Below are 19272 nucleotides of genomic sequence, written 5' to 3'. Positions count from 1 at the left end.
CACGTGCCTGCAGGAGACAGGATGGTGGATTTCTCTGACTTTCTGGATATCATTAATGACAACATGGGTTTCACCCAGACAATATGCAAGTAAGAGGTATTCTACTCCAGCAAAAGCCTCACTTGTCCAGAGGTACCTGAATTTACCTGATTCTCAGACTAATTGGTACCCAGCATGAAATCAGCATCTGAGACCCAAAGAAACGAGGGCTGCCCTACTCAGACAAGGCAGCAATAGCCCACTGGGCCACGGCAGGCCAGCTCGGGTCAGCTCTGCCCCCATGGCCAGCCATCTCTGTGCTTCCCAGTCCCAGGGGCAGGAGCAGGAATCCAGCATTCGATCCACGTTTTCCTGGCTGCAAGAGCAAAGGCCAAACTCTTCTCTTACAAAATGGGACATGGAAGGAGTGGAAGACCTTACTTCCTTTTGGCAAACGATAAGCTGCAAAGAATTGTCCTCCCTGCTAGATACCTAACCTGCACTCAGCAGAAAATGGGGATGGATCCCCATGGCACAACTTGTCCAGATCTTCCTGGGGGCTGCTGGGATCTCTGCTCCCTTTGAGCTCTGTGAAGGGAAGACAAGGCCCAGTCACGGCTCTGCTCTGACCGCTCTCCTCCTTGCCAGCCCCTGGGAAAAATGACTCGGGCAGCTTTGAATCTGTGGATACCAGAGGAATCCTCCTCTTCAAAGTCATCTTGAAGCTGGTGGAGTTGGCAGCTCTGCCCCAGAGAACTCTGTTTCGGATTATTGGGTGAGCTGCCTTAGCTCCGTGAGCTAGAGGAGGGAGGTCCCCATTTTACTGGGATATTTGTGCCTCATGGAATAAAATATACAGAATGCAGGGGTGCCGAGACTAGATTTCCAGAACTGTTTTATATCCAGTTGGAATCCAAAAGCACTGGCATAGCTCAGCCATCTGCTCTGCAAAGACACTGTTGTAAATGCCACCATGTGTCCATCACACACCTTTGCAGTTTAAATATCCTCATGGACTCGGTCTTCCCAGATATGTGGGTGCAGGCAGCCAGCTCCGAGCGGGGCCTCGGGCTCTTTCACAGGACAATGACGCCCTCTTTTGTCTTATAGTCACTACCAGCCGAAGCTTAGGGACTGCACCGGCCAAGAAGTCTGGATGGATGGTAACTTCCTCAAGTGTCGCAGAAAGAATTCCCACAAAATTGGGAAAAAGAGAGATTACTTTATGCCCGCCTTTGTCGGTGCTGCCCGCGTCTCAGCCATGAGCAAAAGGGAGGCAGCAGCTTCCGTGAAGCACGTCAAAAGTAAGGCTTGGACACTGTCACTCCCAGTGTCCAGAAGGGGAGTCACTGAAGCCACGAGGGTGACAGCTCGAGTTTGCCACAGCTTCTTTTGTCCCTTCCTGGCACATGGCCTTCTCCCAAGGTGCAGGGCTGCTGCTTCGGGTATTGAGTTCAGCAAGGCTCAGGGTCAGCCCTGCCTTAGCAAACCTTTCCCAAAACCACCAAAAAGGCAGCTCGAGCAGACCTTGGGAGTCCCCCCAGCTCAAAACCTTCCCAGGGCAAGAAGCAAACAAACAGTTGTGGTGGGTTGTGCTCCGGGGGCTCATACAGTCAAAGGAATCGCCCTCCAGAGGTGTCTGCTGCAAACCACCCGCTGCAAAGCATCTAACAGGTGATCTCTGGGTTACCCTGACCTACCCGCACCCCTGCACCATGGATCACCGCAGATCGAGCACTCAATGCTGCAGCCCGGGGACTGGTGCCTTTGGGATCTGTGCCTGCCAGCGCCAGGCGTGCCGGATGGCAGCTGCTGTGGCCCACGGGTCAGAGGAGTGAGGGATCTGGGACTCACAGAGTCATTCCCCGGAGAGAGGAGGCAAACGCAGAGGCAGGAGGCAGCTAGCTGTTGGCTGCACCGTCAGCGACTCTGGGTGCTGTTTCCTTTTGCCCTGTTCAGGCAGCTCGTACGCCCAAGCACCCACCTTCCCACTCATTTCTGAACAAGATGCGACAACACTGGCAAAGCCCAAAAAGTGCTTGCAGGAGGTGGTGGCACAGGGGAATGAGTCAACCACTTGGTGTGAGCGCCGCTTCTTCCGCAACAGAAACCAGATGCAGGAGGTGGGAGACATGTGGAGCTTCAGCTGTGTAACTACCGACGGAGCTGAGGTGCAGGGACGAGCCTGCAAACCCGTGCTTGGTTTAACCAGGGGGCTGCTCTCAGAGATGCCCCTGGCATCACCACCGAGCACCCGAACACACCACATTGCCTGACAACAGACAGCCTGGGCAAGACACGAGCAAAACAAACCAGCGTCAAACATTCAAGAGTGTGAAATGTAGAAGGTAGCTGTTACACTTTGTCCTACGGGCACTGCAATTAGAGCAGAACTAAGTGTGACTGGTCACGCATGTAACCTATACATTAACCGTCTGGTGAATGCTTTAACCAGACGCAGGTATTAATAAGCAAATTTGTCCTGAGTGCAAGGAAAAACGAAACCAGAGGTATAATAATAACTTACTTATTAATTGTCAGCATGAATTGGTTATAGCCTGCCAGCACCACATCCTAACGTGCCACCGAGGTGCTTTTTGTCTTGTACATATGCACATGCTCTGAGCTGGGAAAAGCTGTGGGATTTCCCCACTGCGGTCCTGTCACTGAAAGGAGGAATAAGAAAACTCGTTAACGCCAGCGCAGCATGAAGAAGCAGGCCTTCTTTATTGCAGCACTAGATGCAATGGGATCATTCCACCCAACGTGCATGCCGTACGTTTCATTCAAACAAAATTATATAGTCCACACTTACAATTATGCATTACATTTCTCAGAAAAATCATGCATATTCGTTCAACAGGAGGTACTATGGTAATTAAGTGTTGAACATGCTCCTTACGGGTATCTCTGGGTCTCAAATAGTTGACCCTATAGTTACAGCTGACCGATCATTGAACCTTAATTTATTTCCTTTATATGGAGAGCCGCAGCAGAGCCCGTTTGTTTCATCAGTGACCAATGCAAAGGTCTCCCCAGCTACCAGAGTCTCCTCAGTGATTGTAAGTTTTATACGACCGTTTCCCTCTTAGGATAAAATTACAACCAGGGGTCACTCAGCGGTCTATCGATGGCGCTTCCTCTGAAACAAACAATGCGGTTGCCAAGCTCAAACAGAGCAGGTAAGGAATATAGTCGCAAAGCTAAACCAGCCAGGATGACATGTCACAGCCCCCTGCCTCCCCCCGGCCCCCCGCAGGCGCTGCTCCCAGCCGCCGAGCCCCGTAGGCCGCGCTCCGCCACGGGCGGCAGCCCAAGGCCGGGCCTGGCCGCCACCGAAGGCCGCTGAGCGCCGGGCGGCGGCAGGGGCTGGGCCCGGGGCCCTCCCTCACCCCACCCCACCCCACTGTACGAGACGTGAAGCGACAGCCGGGAACCGCCGTTCCCCGGCCACCCCCCGCGGCCGCCCCGCCGCTTCCCTCAGGCAGCGGCCGCCGCCCCCACGTGACCCACCCCCTTCACGTGACCGCCGCCCGCCGAGTCCCCTTTCGCGTCGGACGCGGAGGCCGGTACTTCCGCTTCCGGTTCCGCTCGCGCCGTCATGGCGGCGCCCAGGGAGGCGCCGGAGCGGCGGCCCTTCGGCAGGCGCTTCCTCACCGATCCTGCCCGCCTCTTCCAGCACAACGCCTGGTGAGGGCGGCCGCCGCCTTCTCGCCCTGTCGGTGCCTGCTCCGGGTGCCCAGCGCTTTGCTGGTCGCTCCGGAGAGGCCCGGGGAGCCGGCCGGGGCGCTGCAGGCCTGTGGCGCCTCCGCGGCGGTTGTGGGGGGCCTGCTGGTGGTCTGGGGCGAGGCGCTGTGTAATGGGGCTCTCGGTGGCCGGGGTGGGTGAGCCCCGAGCTGCCCCGCTCCGCCTCGCAGGGGCCCCGCCGCAGAGCTGTTTGCACCCTGCTCCCGGCACCCGGGCTCGGCTCTGAAGCGCCCGCCGGGGCACGGAGCAGGTGGGGGGGCTGTGGGTGCGGGGCTGGCGGCCAGGCAGCGAGGGGAGCCTATGGCGGGGGCCTGGCATCCCTGGGCCGGGCCGCTGCTGGCATGGCAGGCAGTGCCATGAGGATTTGGAGGAGCAGGAGGGCCCTGCCCGGTTCGGCAGGTACTTGGGAGTGCTATTCCCGGGGGGGTCCTGAGCCTTCCTTAGCTCCTCCCGAAACAGTTGGGATTCTTCAGGCTCCCTTGATTTGTCTGGAAAATGTGCTGCTTTGCTTTGTAGCAATTGTTTCATTGCTATAGTTAATAAAGTTGAATTAGCCACTCGCAGAAATCTATAACACTTCTCCATCCGCGGACATTAGTGACTAATGTAGGAACGGAGCGAAGATCATTTCACCCATCTGCTGCCATGCGATGCTGTAGCAGTGGGAGATAGTGCCAGGTGTCAGCTTGGAACAGGAGGTCTTTGGCTGGAGAAAGCTGTTCTGTTAAGATATGTTAAGCACCCAAATTCTCAGATTTGCTGGAATCTGGAGGTATTTTGCATGTCCACTTTTGGTCTCTGGCTGCTATACCCTGTTAAGAATTGAGTATGCTTAATTTGTAATAAAGTAATATGCACATGTATCAGCTTGTCACTCATTTTGGGACTATAGTATACCAAAGGTATATTACAAAAGCATATCCTCAATGCTACTTTCCTGCAGAAACTGCTAGTAATCTAGTTTTTCACAGACTTGACGTTTAAGTCTTTGTTTTGTGAAGTAATATCAAAAGACTAATTTCTCCTGAGGCCAGAATAGTCCTTCTTGATCCTTGTATTCTGCTTCTCGTTCACTTCTTTTAATGAGAAAAGGTCAAGTGAATCGCTTTAATGACTACACAATAGCGTATGCACATTTAAGTTATTAATACTTCTTAATGCTTTAAAGCTTCCTGCGTGTTTTTCTCATAATTGGATTTAATGTTAATATAGCACTTTACCTTCCAAATAACCCTACTGCCTTTTTTGTTTAAACTTGAGAAAGAAATTGTAGTTTTCTAAGCTAAATCAGGTGGCCTGTGTTGATGACCTGCTTGACTGAAAGCACACAAGCGTCTACCTGTTTATTGCCTGTGTAGGAACAAGTGTTTTTCACTGTGTGAGAATGGCAGTTCCTCTCCAAGGAGGCCAGTTCGTGCTGAGTGCCCTCGTGGTTTTGTAGTAAGGATTTATTTCCTCCAAGCTTGGCTGAGTATCTTAGGGGACAGACTTGGTGTCTCTTGGGATCCCTTCCAGTTACGTCTTTTGTAATGCTACAAGCACAGTTCATTCAGAACTGGGAACGGTATGTGCTGATAGCTCTTGTGTGGCTGCTGAGCTAGAATTGGAGATCGTGGAAGAGCTCCACAGCTGTCACTTTGGAGGGCTGTCTAGACCTTTCTCTTTTCTTTCTGTCTTTCCCCTACTATTCTTAGCTGAGTAGTTCATCTTCTTTTTCACAACAGGGATAATGTGGAATGGTCGGAAGAGCAGGAAGCAAATGCCAGGAGTAAAGTTCAAGAGAACAGCTCACAGCTATTGCCACAAGATAAACAAGGTACTTTTGGATAATCTTCTAATGTAAAATCTTGCCTTACACTACAAGAGCGGAACAGTCTGGCCAGAGCTGCGTATGCATCGTCATTTATTCCTCCCTTCCCCTCTCTCCTGAATCATTCCTAGTTGTTGGTGATAAAAAATGGAGGAGGAGGAGGAACCTTTCTGGTCCTAATTTACCTTTCAGTGACTTTTCCACCTTCTCCAGAGACTCATCTTACCTGAACAGAAATGGTCTTGGCTGGGAGGAGTCATCTTTGGTTGAGCTGCTTTGTTCATGTTGTGTATGTTTAAATACTTGTTAGTGTTCCTTATCAACAAACTTCTTTCATTGTAGCGTTATTGCCTCTGCTTGCTTTTGTTCTCTAAAACTTAACTTCTATCAGCCAATGTTTTCTTTGCATGCTGCAGAGCTATCCCTAATTCAAGCTCAGTTTTTCTCCTAAGTGCCTAATAAAGTAGTGTCCGTATCTGTCTCTACCAAATTAACAAACAGCATGATAGTGATTAAATCAGAAGCGAATTAAAAAAATATTTTATCCTGATTGAAGTGCTTATCATCAAAGAGGCAGAAGAGGGATTCTAAAATTTTTATTTCCTCAAACTTGGCTTAAAGGATATTTATACAGCCAAAATGTAAAGCTTACCTGAATCTGAATCAAGCTAAAGGTGCAGAGTTCTATAGTCAATTAATATAGTTGAAGCTGTTCCGAGTTGGTAATAATGTTCCTCCACGCCTGTTAGAGGTATCATCCAGTCCCTTAACTGATGGGGAAATGGCTTCCTGTTCTTTGGTACGATAAGAGTCTTGTTTGATGATGATCTTGTTCTACCCTGCCGAGCGCTAGGACAGATCTACTTCTTTTGTTCAAATTAAATTGACTGTGTCATCTGTAAGGCTATGCTGAACACTACTGGAGCTATTGAGACACTTCCCATATAGCTTCCAGTTGTGTTCACAATAGCAAATTTAATTACACCAAAGAGCAACCCTCCTAATTTCTTGGATTCCCAGAAGTATCCAGCAGTTTCTATTGTGATGCCCATTGTGTTGACTTCATCTTAAAATCTGGTTAACATTAAAGGATACTGTCTGTCATGCTTTAAGAACCTATATACAACTATGAAATTGTGGAGCAATTTGCTGTTAGAGCAGTTTGTCAGGTCTTCATGATGTATTTCCCAGACTGAACAATGGAGGCCAGTCAAATGTTGATGGTTGCTATTCAGTGGGAAGCGTGTGGAGACAATGGGATGGCTGAAATGTAGGGAAGCCAGCCCAGCCAAATGTGCCTGAAGGGTCTAGTATTTTGAGAATCAGTAATGTCCAAGCAGGAGAACAAAGGCAGACTATTGGTCATCATGGCTGTATTACTCTGTGGACTTTTTGGGGCTGTCAGAATTTGTTCTGAAGAAGCAGAGAAGTTCTATGGGGTATGTTGAAGATGTGTCTCCTGGCCGGGAACAAAGAAAGAAGTGGAAGAGTTTCTCGGTTTCCTTTTGAGGCTCTATAATTAGCCCCCATGCAATTCAGGGGGTCCCTGGTTCTCTTCCTGTCTTTTGTGAACAGTTACTTTTGTTTGCCCTTCTTCTGCAGTGTGAAGGGGTGAGTATGGGCTTGGCTTTGGGGGTGTCCTTACAAAAACGAGCAGAAAAGTCAGGAGTCCTTATCAAGAAAGCCTCTGGAGGAATCTGGCTCGCACACCTATGTCCCCATGAGCTAACACCACAAAAAAGATCTTGAAGCAAGGTTTATGTGAACTTTTCTGGTATAAATTGTGCAGGAAGTCAGACTGAAAAGTTAATACGGTCATTTTTTTACTTTAAATCTGTTTCTTGCATGATCTTTGTCGGCTGCCCCTTGATTTCTTGCTTTTATATTGTTACTGATCCTTTATTCCAGTCCTTTGAAAACACTAGGCTATAAGGTAAATGAGCTTTAAACAAAGCTTCCGCACACATGGATTGGAGTACATCCAAGAGAATTTCACAATATTTTAACACAGGAAGAGCGCAATGTCTTGTTCAGCGTATACTGTGGCAAAAATACAGGGAATCCAAAATGGCTAGGCTGGAATTTCACCCCAGCACCTCAGGTAAGCATCCCATTACCGTCAGGCTGTCATGGGATTGTTTGGGACCAGCAGGAATCAGAACTTTATACTTTTATTAGGTGAAAGAGCATTTCCAGCCCCAGCAGCCGTGCATATCCCTAGTAGTACTTGGAAGAAGTGACAATTCAGGAAGGAGTGCACTGGGGCACGACTCAGTAGCAGTTCTTCCTCTGGCATTAGCAGCCACTGAGGTCTCCTATGCAAACAGCAAACTGACTTGACCCTGCTTCCTTCGAGCTGCAGTGAGATCATGGCACAAACTTACTGCTCTAGTCTAATATCAGACAATATCATTTCTTTTGGCTTGGGGTTTAAGGACAAAACTTCTTAAAAGGTAAAAATCCTGGTAGTTGAGGTAAAGAGATTATTTTTTATGTATAGCTCTTAGTGCTTCAGGGATAGATCCTGCTAAAAATACACATACGACTGCCTTCTGATTCTTAAAGCAATTTTTGTCTATATTTGGCTGAGGCTACATATGTTTCCAGGTGTTATTGGTTCGTTTTACTGTCTCCCTTCAGATATCTTCTAAACACTTGTATACTTTCCAGAAAGACTAGTAAATAAACTGCAGCTCAGATAATAATGCTAATCTCCAATTTTAAGATGCCTGCTCTTTCTCTTAACCCTACTCTTAGTAGTAGATGTTGGAGAGAGGTTATCCATTCTCACATGCAGTCGTTGTCTTTAATTGTGGGAGAATCATTTGCATTCAATAATGCACTTGTTGCTGTGCAAAGACGGCTAAGGAATTGCATGTTATTGAAATGCAGCTGGGATCTCTGGCTGTGGATGTTAATGCCTCTGGGTGATGACAGGCATAGGATGCTATAATTAGCTCTTATTTCCCAGGACAGAGAACTCATCGCACGGATGAGAATTTGGGAAGCCAGTTGGATTCGTACTTCCCATGGCAAAAATAGTTCCCCTCGAACTGTACTTGATCTGAAATCTGTGAAGATGTGTGGAAATAATTCTGTGGGTGACTCAAATTTCACTAGATCATGGCTTTGCAAGTGTTCTTCCAGCATTCTGTAATGTTCATTTTGCTACTGGAGTGTATCCACTTGGTGTGAAAATGGCAATGCTTGCTGCTAAAGTTCATTCTTACGATCTTTATCCTCCTTGGCTCTCCAGTATAATGACAGTGTTCACTTCTGTTGATTCCCCTCTTGTTTTTATTCCACAAATGTGTGATGCTCCAACATGCACAAAGTGCTGTAGACTGGATTCTAGCGATACTTGTGTAAAACGTTCTGTCTCGTAATCTTGGAGTATTGTGCAAATGCTAATTGAGCTTTCTGCCAGCGCTGTATGTTGACTAACTTTTCTGTTTCTCCATCTGAAAAAAGGGGGTAGCGTGTTAGACAGGAGCTCTTCAGTCCAGGCAGCTGTTGTAGAATTCCTTAGAAGTTGCAAGTGCTTGAGACTTACTGTCATGAGGCTCCAAATGAATTGTTCCAGTGAACTGAAGAAGTTAATGTTAGAGATGGAAGTAAAACCTGGATTTTTTTCATTCCAGTCTCCTTCAAAGACACCTTTTCGGTTGCTAGCTTCCCTTAAATCCTACCAGGAGACAGTTGCCTCTTCTATATCTTCTCCCTTTTTCAGTCCTAAAAAAGTGACTGTGAGGAGGCAGGCTGAGTGTTTATGGGGGATGGCACAGTTGAAATAAAGGGGATTTTCAGTCGGTAACCTTACGTATTAAAGCAGATTGCTGAATAGATGTCTGCAGTGATCCCTCGCTGTCTAAACTGATTAAACTCTGAGACCTTCTGATTTGGCTGCTGGTGACGTTTTTGTTTGTATTCACAGAGGAATATGAGGTGAATGCTAAGAGGTACTGGGATGACTTTTATAAAATCCATGAAAATGGCTTCTTCAAGGACAGGCACTGGCTCTTCACTGAATTTCCTGAGCTGGCACCTAGCAGGAACCCAAATCAAAATGGGGATTCTGTGCATGAATTTAGTAACAAAGAAGAATCCGACAACGAAGGGCTGGGAAGCTGTGAAAAGGGACATTGTTCATTGGAAACCAGGGCAGAGAATCAGTTAAACCTGATAAAAAGCACACCTAAGATCTGCACAGAAGAGTTGGCTACACAGAAGTATAGTGAGCTGAATCAAAGTGATGGAGATTACCCAGGATCATCTGCATCTTACCGTATATTAGAGGTAATAGCCGTGAAACAGTGTCACACATCACACAGTCCCTTGTGTCAGCGTTAGTGTGACTGAGACATAAAACTATGCATCATTGGCAAACAGCAAGTGAATGGGATGATTGTCTTAAGTCAGTAAAATGCAAAAAAGTTTAGAACGGAATTAAATCCATTGGTTCAGACTGTGAATTGGCAGAGCACAAGGACCATAAGAAGTTTCTGAGTTTAAAAGACAAACTATTCCTGTCAGATGTTGAAACAAGCATTTGAAAGTCATCTTTTGAAGAAGCTGGTTCTCGTCTGTATAAAGCTTTCCCATGTTGTTTATGTTTTGCATTTTTGTGCTGACTCTTGTTTGCTTTGGGAGGTGTGAAACAAAACAGTGAAACCAAGTATGTAAAGATGCTATTTGGTTTGTTCCTTATGGCCCGTGCAGTAACAGGGGATCTCAGACTGGCAGAGGGTTTGTCCCAGAAAAGTCAGTTGGATTTGTAAATATTAGACTCCTCACAGCTGGGAATGACCTTTTGCTCTGCCATCTCTAGTTTGTTCACTGTAGATATCGCTAGTTTTGTTGAGTGCTTCATGTCCTGTGGAAGTTCTGCCCTTCCAGGGAAAGTCAATAATATGAACTCTCCTTTAAATTTTTTTATTTAATCTGAGGCTTTGAGACTTCCTTATACTCTGATGTTCTTGGGCCATTGTGGCCTTCCTGTCTCACCCGAGTACTCTTGGTAATATCTGTCACGGCAAGCCATCAGTGGTGTTTTCTCCTCAGTCTAATTCAATTTTACTGATTCCTTAAACATTCAGAGGAAAATTCCCCAAACTCACTTGGTGAGCCATCTTCTCTTCAAGTGGGAACAAGCAGAAAGAGTAAAAAGGCGCAATCATTGTAGACCTAGTTGTAACTTGAGGACAAGCCGTCTAGTGAAGGAAGCTCTGAAACAGCAGGATGTAATTATAGTAAAGAAAACTTCTTTCTCTGTTGCTCTGATTGTCTGTGGATGTGAATGCAACTAATCCATGGCCTTTGCCAGTGCTTCAGTGACTCATACTGGTTGTTATGCTTGCGATTCCAGCAATAACAGTTTTCAGAAGAGTAACACTATATAGCTTGTTAGTAAGATTTCTACGAGAACCGGCTTAGTGGTTTCCCACAAACGCGTATAAGTAAGTCTGCTCCTCAGAGCTGAACGTACTCAGATCTTGCAGTGAGATTTGCAGATAGTCACTGCTATGCTCAGCTGTTACTCATGAGTTGCTCTTTGTTCCATGGCTGTAGAGAGATGATTTGAAATCAGCTGCATGGGACAGGCTGAAGAAATTATTTTCACTATGTGTACATCTGCTTTGTTTGTGCAGGTTGGCTGTGGTGCTGGAAATACAGTCTTCCCAATTTTACAAACCAACAAGTAAGTAGTCCTCAGTAGGCTTTTACCTGCATGATATACCAGCCTCTGAAAAATGCTTGGAAAAATGTTGCATGTGTTCTTAGTTGAGATAATCTCTGAGAAAGGCCAGATGCAAACGGTACCTTTGCTACCTTTGCCATCTGCAACTTCAAACAGTTGTGTTTTGAGCTTGGAAGTGTTTGGTCTTGGAAGGCAACCATCAAAATGTGATGCAAGTTTACACATCTCATTGTGAAAGCATTTTCATACAGGCCTTAGTGCCTCTCCTGTTCCAGAGGGAAAAGTAAGCAGTCAGTTCTACCTGAGAATAACTGGGGCATAAAGGAGCAATGTGATCCACCAGATTTTGCACCAGGCATCTTTGACAGAGAGAGAGTAAAGCCCAGGATTTCTAGCTCCCAATTCTGTGCTCTGTGCATTTGAGACACTTCTTAATTCCTCTGGACCACCTTTATATAAGTGGTGATAGTTTCTTTTATTTATTTCAGTGACCCAGGCCTTTTTGTTTATTGCTGTGATTTTTCTACAACAGCTGTGGATCTTGTCCAGGTAAACACAGTGGTGACTTACCAAGGTGGGAATTACATGGCGCCAACTGCGCGTTAACACAAGTGTATCACAGCTGCCTCCGGCTGTCTGGCTGTGTTGGCAGCTTTCTTGTTTGAGCTAGCCCTGATGTTGACCCTTGTACTGGTAAATCAGGAAAATAAGCCATCAAAGTGCAGAAATGAGGGAAGTTGGGACTCTCAAAGTGTCACATTAGCAGCAGACAAGTCAGCCAGATTTTCTTTCCCCTGTGGTTGGCAGTACTTGTTGAAACCCAGTGCTCTTTTAGCTGAGTAACTGCTGAACCTTGGAAACATTCCGGCTATTTTTTAACAGGAACTGAAGCTGGTTTTGGTTTGTCTGTGCGTTACTGCCACTGCAGTTCTGGGAACATGGTCTGATTGCTTCTGCACAGGCAGCTGAGGAGGGATACTGTTGTCTGTGGAGCAGGAGGCTGGAATTTAGTCAAAGGACAAATACAGCTAACAAATTTCAGGTCAGAACAGAACTGAAAATATATAAAGTCTCAAATGTTATCAGTCACTTCAGGAGATAAGATGAGGAGCACAGCAGCAGAGGCAGCATGCCATTTCATCCTCTTAAGGTGACACAAGCACTGTTTATAGAGGCTACTGCAATCAGTAGCAGCAGCTTTAGAAAAATATACCACTTCTTTTAGAAGTTTAAATGTGATTTTTAAGATTGCAACTTTAGGCAGCCAGATTTGATTTTTGGGGTATAGGGAGTAGTCTGCTTGTAGTTGAAATGAATATTGCTTTCAGTGATGCAGAGAGGGGCCCTGACACTCTCACTTTTGTAAGGATCTCCAGCTTAACAGTGAAAATCCCTCACTCCTTACCACTATTAGTGGAAAATCTGACCTTAAAATTGCAATAATGCCTCAATCCAGTTTTAGGGGTTCGGCAGCGCTGATTGTCTGAATGTAACAAGTCCCAAGCTCTTTGTAAATCTCCCATGCGTACTTATTTTTCACATTTCACCCCTGATCCTTGTCTGACCAAGGAACCTGTCTGACCCCAGCTGCCTTGGTCCAGTGAGGCCGGAACAGATTTCTGCAGACACCACCTTTTTATGTGAAAGTTAAAATGCTCACATGTCCAGATAATACCGAGTTCAGAGTTTGTTGCTAATGCTCTAATTTCTCTCCCCTTAAATACAGAACAATGCAGAATACGATTCTTCTCGCTGCTTTGCGTTCGTCCATGACCTGTGCAATGACCAAAGTCCTTTCCCAATGCCAAATGAGAGTCTTGACGTTGTTATTCTTATCTTTGTCCTCTCAGCAATTCTCCCAGAGAAGTAAGTTTTAATAATTCCTTCTGGCTGCAGAAGATAATGCATGTAGAACTAGAGTTCTTTAAAATATAGGTCCCCTCCTCTCAAGGAAAGTTAAAGTTTGTTCTTTCTCTGGTCCAGTTTACCATTAAGCTTCTGAAAATGAAATTTGCAGGATTTTCTGTTGTAATAAATTTTGGCACAGGGTAGGTGTGGTTTTGAAGTGCTAAGTGGTTATAAGTGGCATCTTGCTGCAGTCATAGTTGCTCACCTGTTCTGAACCCCAGCCACGCTGAGCACTCAGCACCTATTTGTGGAAAGTGTGCTGCTAGATTGTAAGGCTCAAAGGCTAGAGGAATTTCCTGTATGGGAGGTGGCAAGAAGGGAGAGGACAGGTTCAGAAAATCATTAAGAAAAGTGACAGTGTGTTACAGCCTGCACTAGTCTCTCATTTTTGTTCTCTTTGGTTTTATTTCACAGCATTTTTCTTCATGTTCGCTTACTACTTGTTTTACAGCAACCAGTGGCGATCCTTTTGTAATTAATGAGAGACAGCAGTTAATCCTTCCTGTGCCAGGCTAAGTTATCATTATAGAAAAAAAAGCAGAATCAGGGAGTGTCAGAAATAAGGTGGCCAAATAAAATCAGCCCACCTAAGCCTGAGAGAGCTCCAAAAACTTCTAGCTTTTGGTAGCTCTTTATATGAAGTTGAAACATATGTAAAAGTTTATAACTTTGTTTTGGAAAGTAGGAGGAGGAAACAAGTGTCATTCTGTAGAACGTTGAATACTTCTGTTTTGTTCTTTCCTCAGGATGCAGTGCATCGTTAACAGACTGAGTCGCCTTCTGAAACCAGGAGGAATGATTTTGTTACGAGATTATGGCCGTTATGATCTGGCCCAGCTTCGGTTTAAGAAAGGTATTCTCTTTTCCCTGTGGGGAGTCTTGCCAGATCACTAATAGATGATGCTTCTCTGGAGTAGTGTCTGCCCTGTTCAGGAGGCAGCTCATTAATTCCCCTTAAGCATAGCGTGTGCTGGGAGAAGTGCCTCTTGTTGGATGGCAGTTGCTGATTTTTAAATGACAACTGGTAAACGTCTAAATCCCTCTTGCCCTTAGGTCAATGTCTGTCTGATAACTTCTATGTGCGAGGTGATGGCACCAGAGTCTACTTCTTCACACAAGGTAGGAGGCTAGAAAACGTCCCTGTGACTCTCCTCACCCCTTTTTGTCCCTGTGCCCTCGGGTTTTGCCACCAGCTCTTCCCAGCCTGTCTTTCTTGGAGCAGCGTGAAATTCTAAATGTCTCCAAATTTCACAGGGACCTGGGCTTGTCACTTGCTGGTGTGAATATAGTGTAGCAAATTCCTTAATGGAAAATCCCTTTAGAGGAAAACTAGTGTGTTTGCTACACTGGGAGGGGTGGGACTGGAGGAGCTCTCCTTGAGTCTCGTCACCTGCGGAGGACAGAGTGAGATGGACACCACTTGAAGGAACTTCTCTTAACTTTATTGTTCTGTGAGGAAGTAAGAAGGGTGCGGTTCAGCACCGAGCTGAGGCAGCCCCTCCAGTTCTGCTGCTGCTTGGTGTTCAGCAGGGTTCGCATTCTCCCCGCTGATCACCAGCTGCACCTTCAGTCGCTTCCACCACGGGCCCCTCTGCATGGTCAGTTTTAGAGCAGTGGCACAACTGCAACGAACTATTCCCTTCCCCACTGCACGTCTTGTTTGTCACAACAAAATTAATGTTTAATGCGTGTTTGGCAAACGCTCCATGATGGCAAGCATCTGATAAAAGAGCGCAAGCTGGGACCTGTTAGCCCTTTTCTACAGAAACTGCACGAATCACGTGCTCCCCGGCTGCAGCTGAACAAGCTCCCTGCTGCTCAGCAGGACTCGGTCTGGCTTTGCCCACGGCCAGTGTGCTGGGGCACCGCGATACTCACTGCTCGGTCAGGAATACCTGCCAGTGTTGCAGCCTCCGGGGCTCTTGGTGCTTTGATTGGGCCCCAGCAGGGTGTGGTTTTTGAAGGATTTTTTTCCCCCAAACTTAACCTTGATGAGTCTTTTTTTCCCTCCAGCCTATACAGCACAGATCTTATTGCCACCATTTAAACGCGTAAGGCTGAGCCCATTCTTTGCTCTTGCAGACTCTGAAATTCCTCTGCAGAAAGGGGGGAGGGGGAAGGAACGGATCTGTCCCTACTCGCCAGAAGATGCTCCTTTAATCAGTCACTAGAGGCAATGCCCGTGTCTGAAACTACTGGTGCTTTCTCTTTGTCAAGTCTCTGTAATTCTAGTTGCCCTCCAAGTAATTCTTTCCTTCCTTGGTAGAAGTTAAACTCAAGGGAAACTAGAACGGTGATCTTAACACCCCGTAGTACAGTAGTTAAGTCCTGTCTGATCTTTAAGTTTCCCTGCCAGAGTGAGACTGTGAGTTTCCTCTGGCCCATCTTGCAACACAGTTTACTCCTCAGCGTGAGCAGGTACCGTCTAAATGAAAGCTACGGCATCCTCATCTCCTTCTCTCTGCTTCCAGGTGAATTAGACGATCTCTTCACGGCAGCTGGGCTGGAGAAAATCCAGAATCTGGTTGATCGGCGATTGCAAGTGAACCGTGGGAAACAAATGACGATGTATCGAGTATGGATCCAGTGCAAATACCGCAAGCCTGCCACCCCTCAGCTCTGAGGAAATGGCATGCTTTTAGGTTGGAGCCTCTCCATGGCCATGAGTGTCTCCTCCTGGTGAGATGTGGTTTTATGGAGTTCAGCGCACGCAGGATGTCAGTGCCTTTTACAGTGCCTAGCATCACTTCAAGGGAGTTTTGCTAAGGATGAATGCTCTAAGAGGAGACTAAGCAGTATTTTAGATGTCTTGCTACTGGTCTGAGTTTTTTAAATTATTTGTGGTTTTAACAACTTAAGAAATGGTTAAGCTGTCGTACAGCAGCTGAGCAAGTTGAGTAGCGAGTCACTTTTACTCTGGACTTCCACATGAAACTGAAGGAGAGCTTTGACCTTACCTCTGTGTTGTGTACTCTTGTTTGGGAACAAAAATCATACATCTTCTCTGCAACTGGTCACTAGGTCTAACATGAGTCCTTTAGCCAGCTTATCTCATGCAGCTCTTTTCTAGTCGTTCAGGTTTGTGCAAATCCACAAGTTCAAATACATCGATCAAGGGCAGGAGCTGAGAGCACGCTAGTTTCTCTCTGCCAGCATCCCTATGGATGCCTCATGGTGAGCAGATGTTCGGTGGAGAAAGCGGATCATGCTGCCTTGCCCTCACTGTCCACAAGGAAGTTCATCTAGGGAGCTAGCACACTATAGCTCGGGTGCTATACATTCATATTAGGCAGAGTTCAGGTTTTCAAAGATTTGGGGCTGATGCCAGTTTTGGGGCACCTCCAGACTGCGGAGTACCAAAAGCAGCTCCTGGGACCAGGGTTTACACAGAATTACCTGCTTTTTCTGCTTGAACAGTGAGAAACTGTGCTTGCTGGCTGCAGCCCGCGGGTCACGAACTGCGCTGCCCTGTCACGGTGGCGTGCTAAACTCAAGTAGACAAGACACCTGTCTTCGGTAAGAAATCTGAAGCATGTCTACCACTCTTGTTTAATTTCTTAGAGGAAGCCAACCTTGTGGCTTTCTGAAGGTATTTCCCCACCTTTGACAGCAAATACCTTTTATCTCAGCTTGTTTTCTTTTGTTATTTTTAGGGTGTGGTACAACAGGTATTAGAATAAATTTTGTGGTAATGCTTTTCAGTGCTGGTTTGATTAATATAAATTGGGCTGCCACAGAAACTCACATGTTTCTGCATGCCTGAGCTGAAGGATTTGGGCCACCGTTAGGTAACTACAGGGGTTTTTTCCTCTTCTGTTGTGAGTCTCGCTAGTGCCTGCTCTCTTCTCTCAAGAAGGGAAAACCTTGGATGATACCTCCTACCTTGTTTTAGTTCATGATGCAACAAGGTCTACTGTGTGTGCACCACTGGCTGAAGAGCAGTTCATGCTACACAAAACATGTCTGTTTTGTTAGCTACACGCTCTTATTTGTAGCTTACAGTTGCCTAAGAATAACTGTCAGCTGTAGGGCCACTTAGGTTATGAAATAACTGCTGCCTTGGAACAGGAGAAAGGGTAAGATGAGGAAATGGCATTGCTGTCTTTGGAGAGGCTGCAGGAGTCCTGGACAGCCACACCAAGAGCACCCTGACTTGTGAAGCACCGGCAGGGGCTGTAGCAGTACTTTCTGCTGGGCATGTGGCAGCACGAGCCGTTCGTAACTTGCACGTCACTGTGTCACCCTGCAGGTACTAGTGTGTCTGCTAGCCAAAGGCTTCTGGCTCAGGACATTTCTGCCCTTCCTGTGGAAAGGTGACCCAGCAAATCCATTCGCAGCACAAAGGCGCAAGCTGCGGTGCTGGGGCAGGAATGGAAATGCACCATTGCTTTATATATATATATCTAATTCTTCTAAGTAATGTTGAAAGGGAATCAAATAACTGGGAAGAGAATTCTGGTCCAGTTTGTTGTGCTGTATTTTCAAAAGGGCTGAGACTTTCCAGTGTCTGCGAATGAAATAGGGATGAAATAGAGATGAGGCTTCTCTCTTTCTAAGCACATGTGGCTTCTGCCAGGCACAAGCCTGACCCAGCCCAGAAGCTGTGCAGTCGCTGCTGTGTTTTTGTGCTAAACCTACAAAGTCTGGTTCCCTGTCAAGGTTGGTACCTCGGGCAAGGTCTAGGCAAAACACAGCTCAAGGCCTCTGGGAGCTGAGCAAGCTCGTGTCTCCTCGTCTTACCCAGGCAAGGAGCCGGGCATAGCAAAAGGAGTCCTGTGAGCGTTCGATGTGACGTGGCTCATGTAACCAGCTCTGTAGCTTTCAGTGAAAGACCTCCCATGTGTTCCTGGTGCCGCAGGCAGCTCCCTGGGGTCCTTTCCCTCTTGCTCCCCAGAGGGAGACCTCCTCCTGGGATAGCTTTATCTCCGTGGAACAAAAATTATTGACTGGGGTAAACAAGCAGCATAATTAGTGTGAATTAAAGTAATTTGAAAAATGCCTTATTAATCATCCAAAGGCTTGTATGCAGCGCAGGAAAATATGTTTTTAATTATAAACATGATTTATTTAAAGTTGATGGACTCCCTTTTAAACTTAAGCTCCTGAATGAGAGAAAATGAAGGCTAGTAATTTATTTGTTTCTACTTTCAAGGCTACATCCCACTTGCCTGCCTGGTTTTGACTCGGGCTTCATGCAAAAACTTGCAGCCCTGTGAGCCTGCAGCCATTGAAGTGGCTCTTTGCCTTTCTTAATGCTCTTCGTTCTGCCGGAATATTCAAGCAATCACTCAACACAAACCATGCTAGGCAGCCATGCTTTTGTTTCCAGTCCTGTTGGTGGTGTTCAGAAAGCCACAAGTTAATGGCCTTGAATCGAGCCAGGCCTCCTACAGACAGATACTTCCTTCATTACTCTCCGCCAGCTCCCATCCTCTCTGAAACTGCTGCTCTCCTGCGACTCCAGGTCTCACCTCCCACACGGCTCCGCTCAGGTACCTCGGTCCTGACTTGCAGCAGCTCCTGCCATTCCCACCTGGGGCCTGCTGAGCAGGCTGGGTTGCACAATGCCTTTCTAGCGTGTTCAAAGGAGATCTCCAAATTGACTTTTACTATATTGAAAAGCCAGGTTAAGTGCCTTTATTATTTTCTTTTCCCCTCTCCCTTTCTAGCAATGTAAAATTAGCTTTAAAGCCATCCTGGACGTATCTGCTCTGGTTTTGTTCCCAGCATTTCCAGCCTTGTGGTCTGTGCCTTACAGGCAATGCCAGCGTCGCCTGTTGAACCTCCCAAGCAGAAGAGATGGTTTCGTAGCTCTTCAGAGCGCTGCCCCTGCCCTGCTGGAGCTGGGCATCTTTATGCTTTGGAAAGTCTGGTCCTGGCTCTTGCCAGAGGATGGTGGATTTCTGTGGGGGTTCGTAGATTGTTTTGGCAGGAAGGGAACTTTATTGTCACCTGTTCTGACCCTTTGCATAACCCTTTTATGTAGGGATTATGCGTCAAGCCTGTGACTTGGGCTGAGCCAGAACTAGTCCAGCAGAAAAGCTTTTGGTCCAGCCGTGATGCTGAGGTCTCCAGTGAACGGCAAAGAACCCTTCGCCTCCCCAGTACCTTGTTCCTCTGGTGGCATTCT

The 19272-nt window shown here is 46.7% G+C and overlaps 1 protein-coding gene across 1 annotated transcript; it reads left to right on the top strand.

Annotated features, from left to right (window-relative positions):
* Positions 1-3551: 3551 nt before the first annotated feature.
* On the top strand, positions 3552-16843 carry METTL2A (methyltransferase like 2A). The gene is made up of 9 exons (XM_037411186.1): positions 3552-3669; positions 5451-5542; positions 9471-9832; positions 11185-11234; positions 11723-11783; positions 12961-13100; positions 13889-13995; positions 14196-14261; positions 15614-16843. The coding sequence occupies exons 1-9, from the start codon at positions 3581-3583 to the stop codon at positions 15763-15765; spliced, it is 1119 nt and encodes a 372-aa protein (XP_037267083.1). The 5' UTR covers positions 3552-3580; the 3' UTR covers positions 15766-16843.
* Positions 16844-19272: the final 2429 nt, after the last annotated feature.

Source organism: Falco rusticolus, chromosome 18 (genome assembly GCF_015220075.1).
Source record: "Falco rusticolus isolate bFalRus1 chromosome 18, bFalRus1.pri, whole genome shotgun sequence".
In the NCBI taxonomy this organism is placed as follows: domain Eukaryota; kingdom Metazoa; phylum Chordata; class Aves; order Falconiformes; family Falconidae; genus Falco; species Falco rusticolus.
This window is presented reverse-complemented; position numbering and strand designations above follow the sequence as displayed.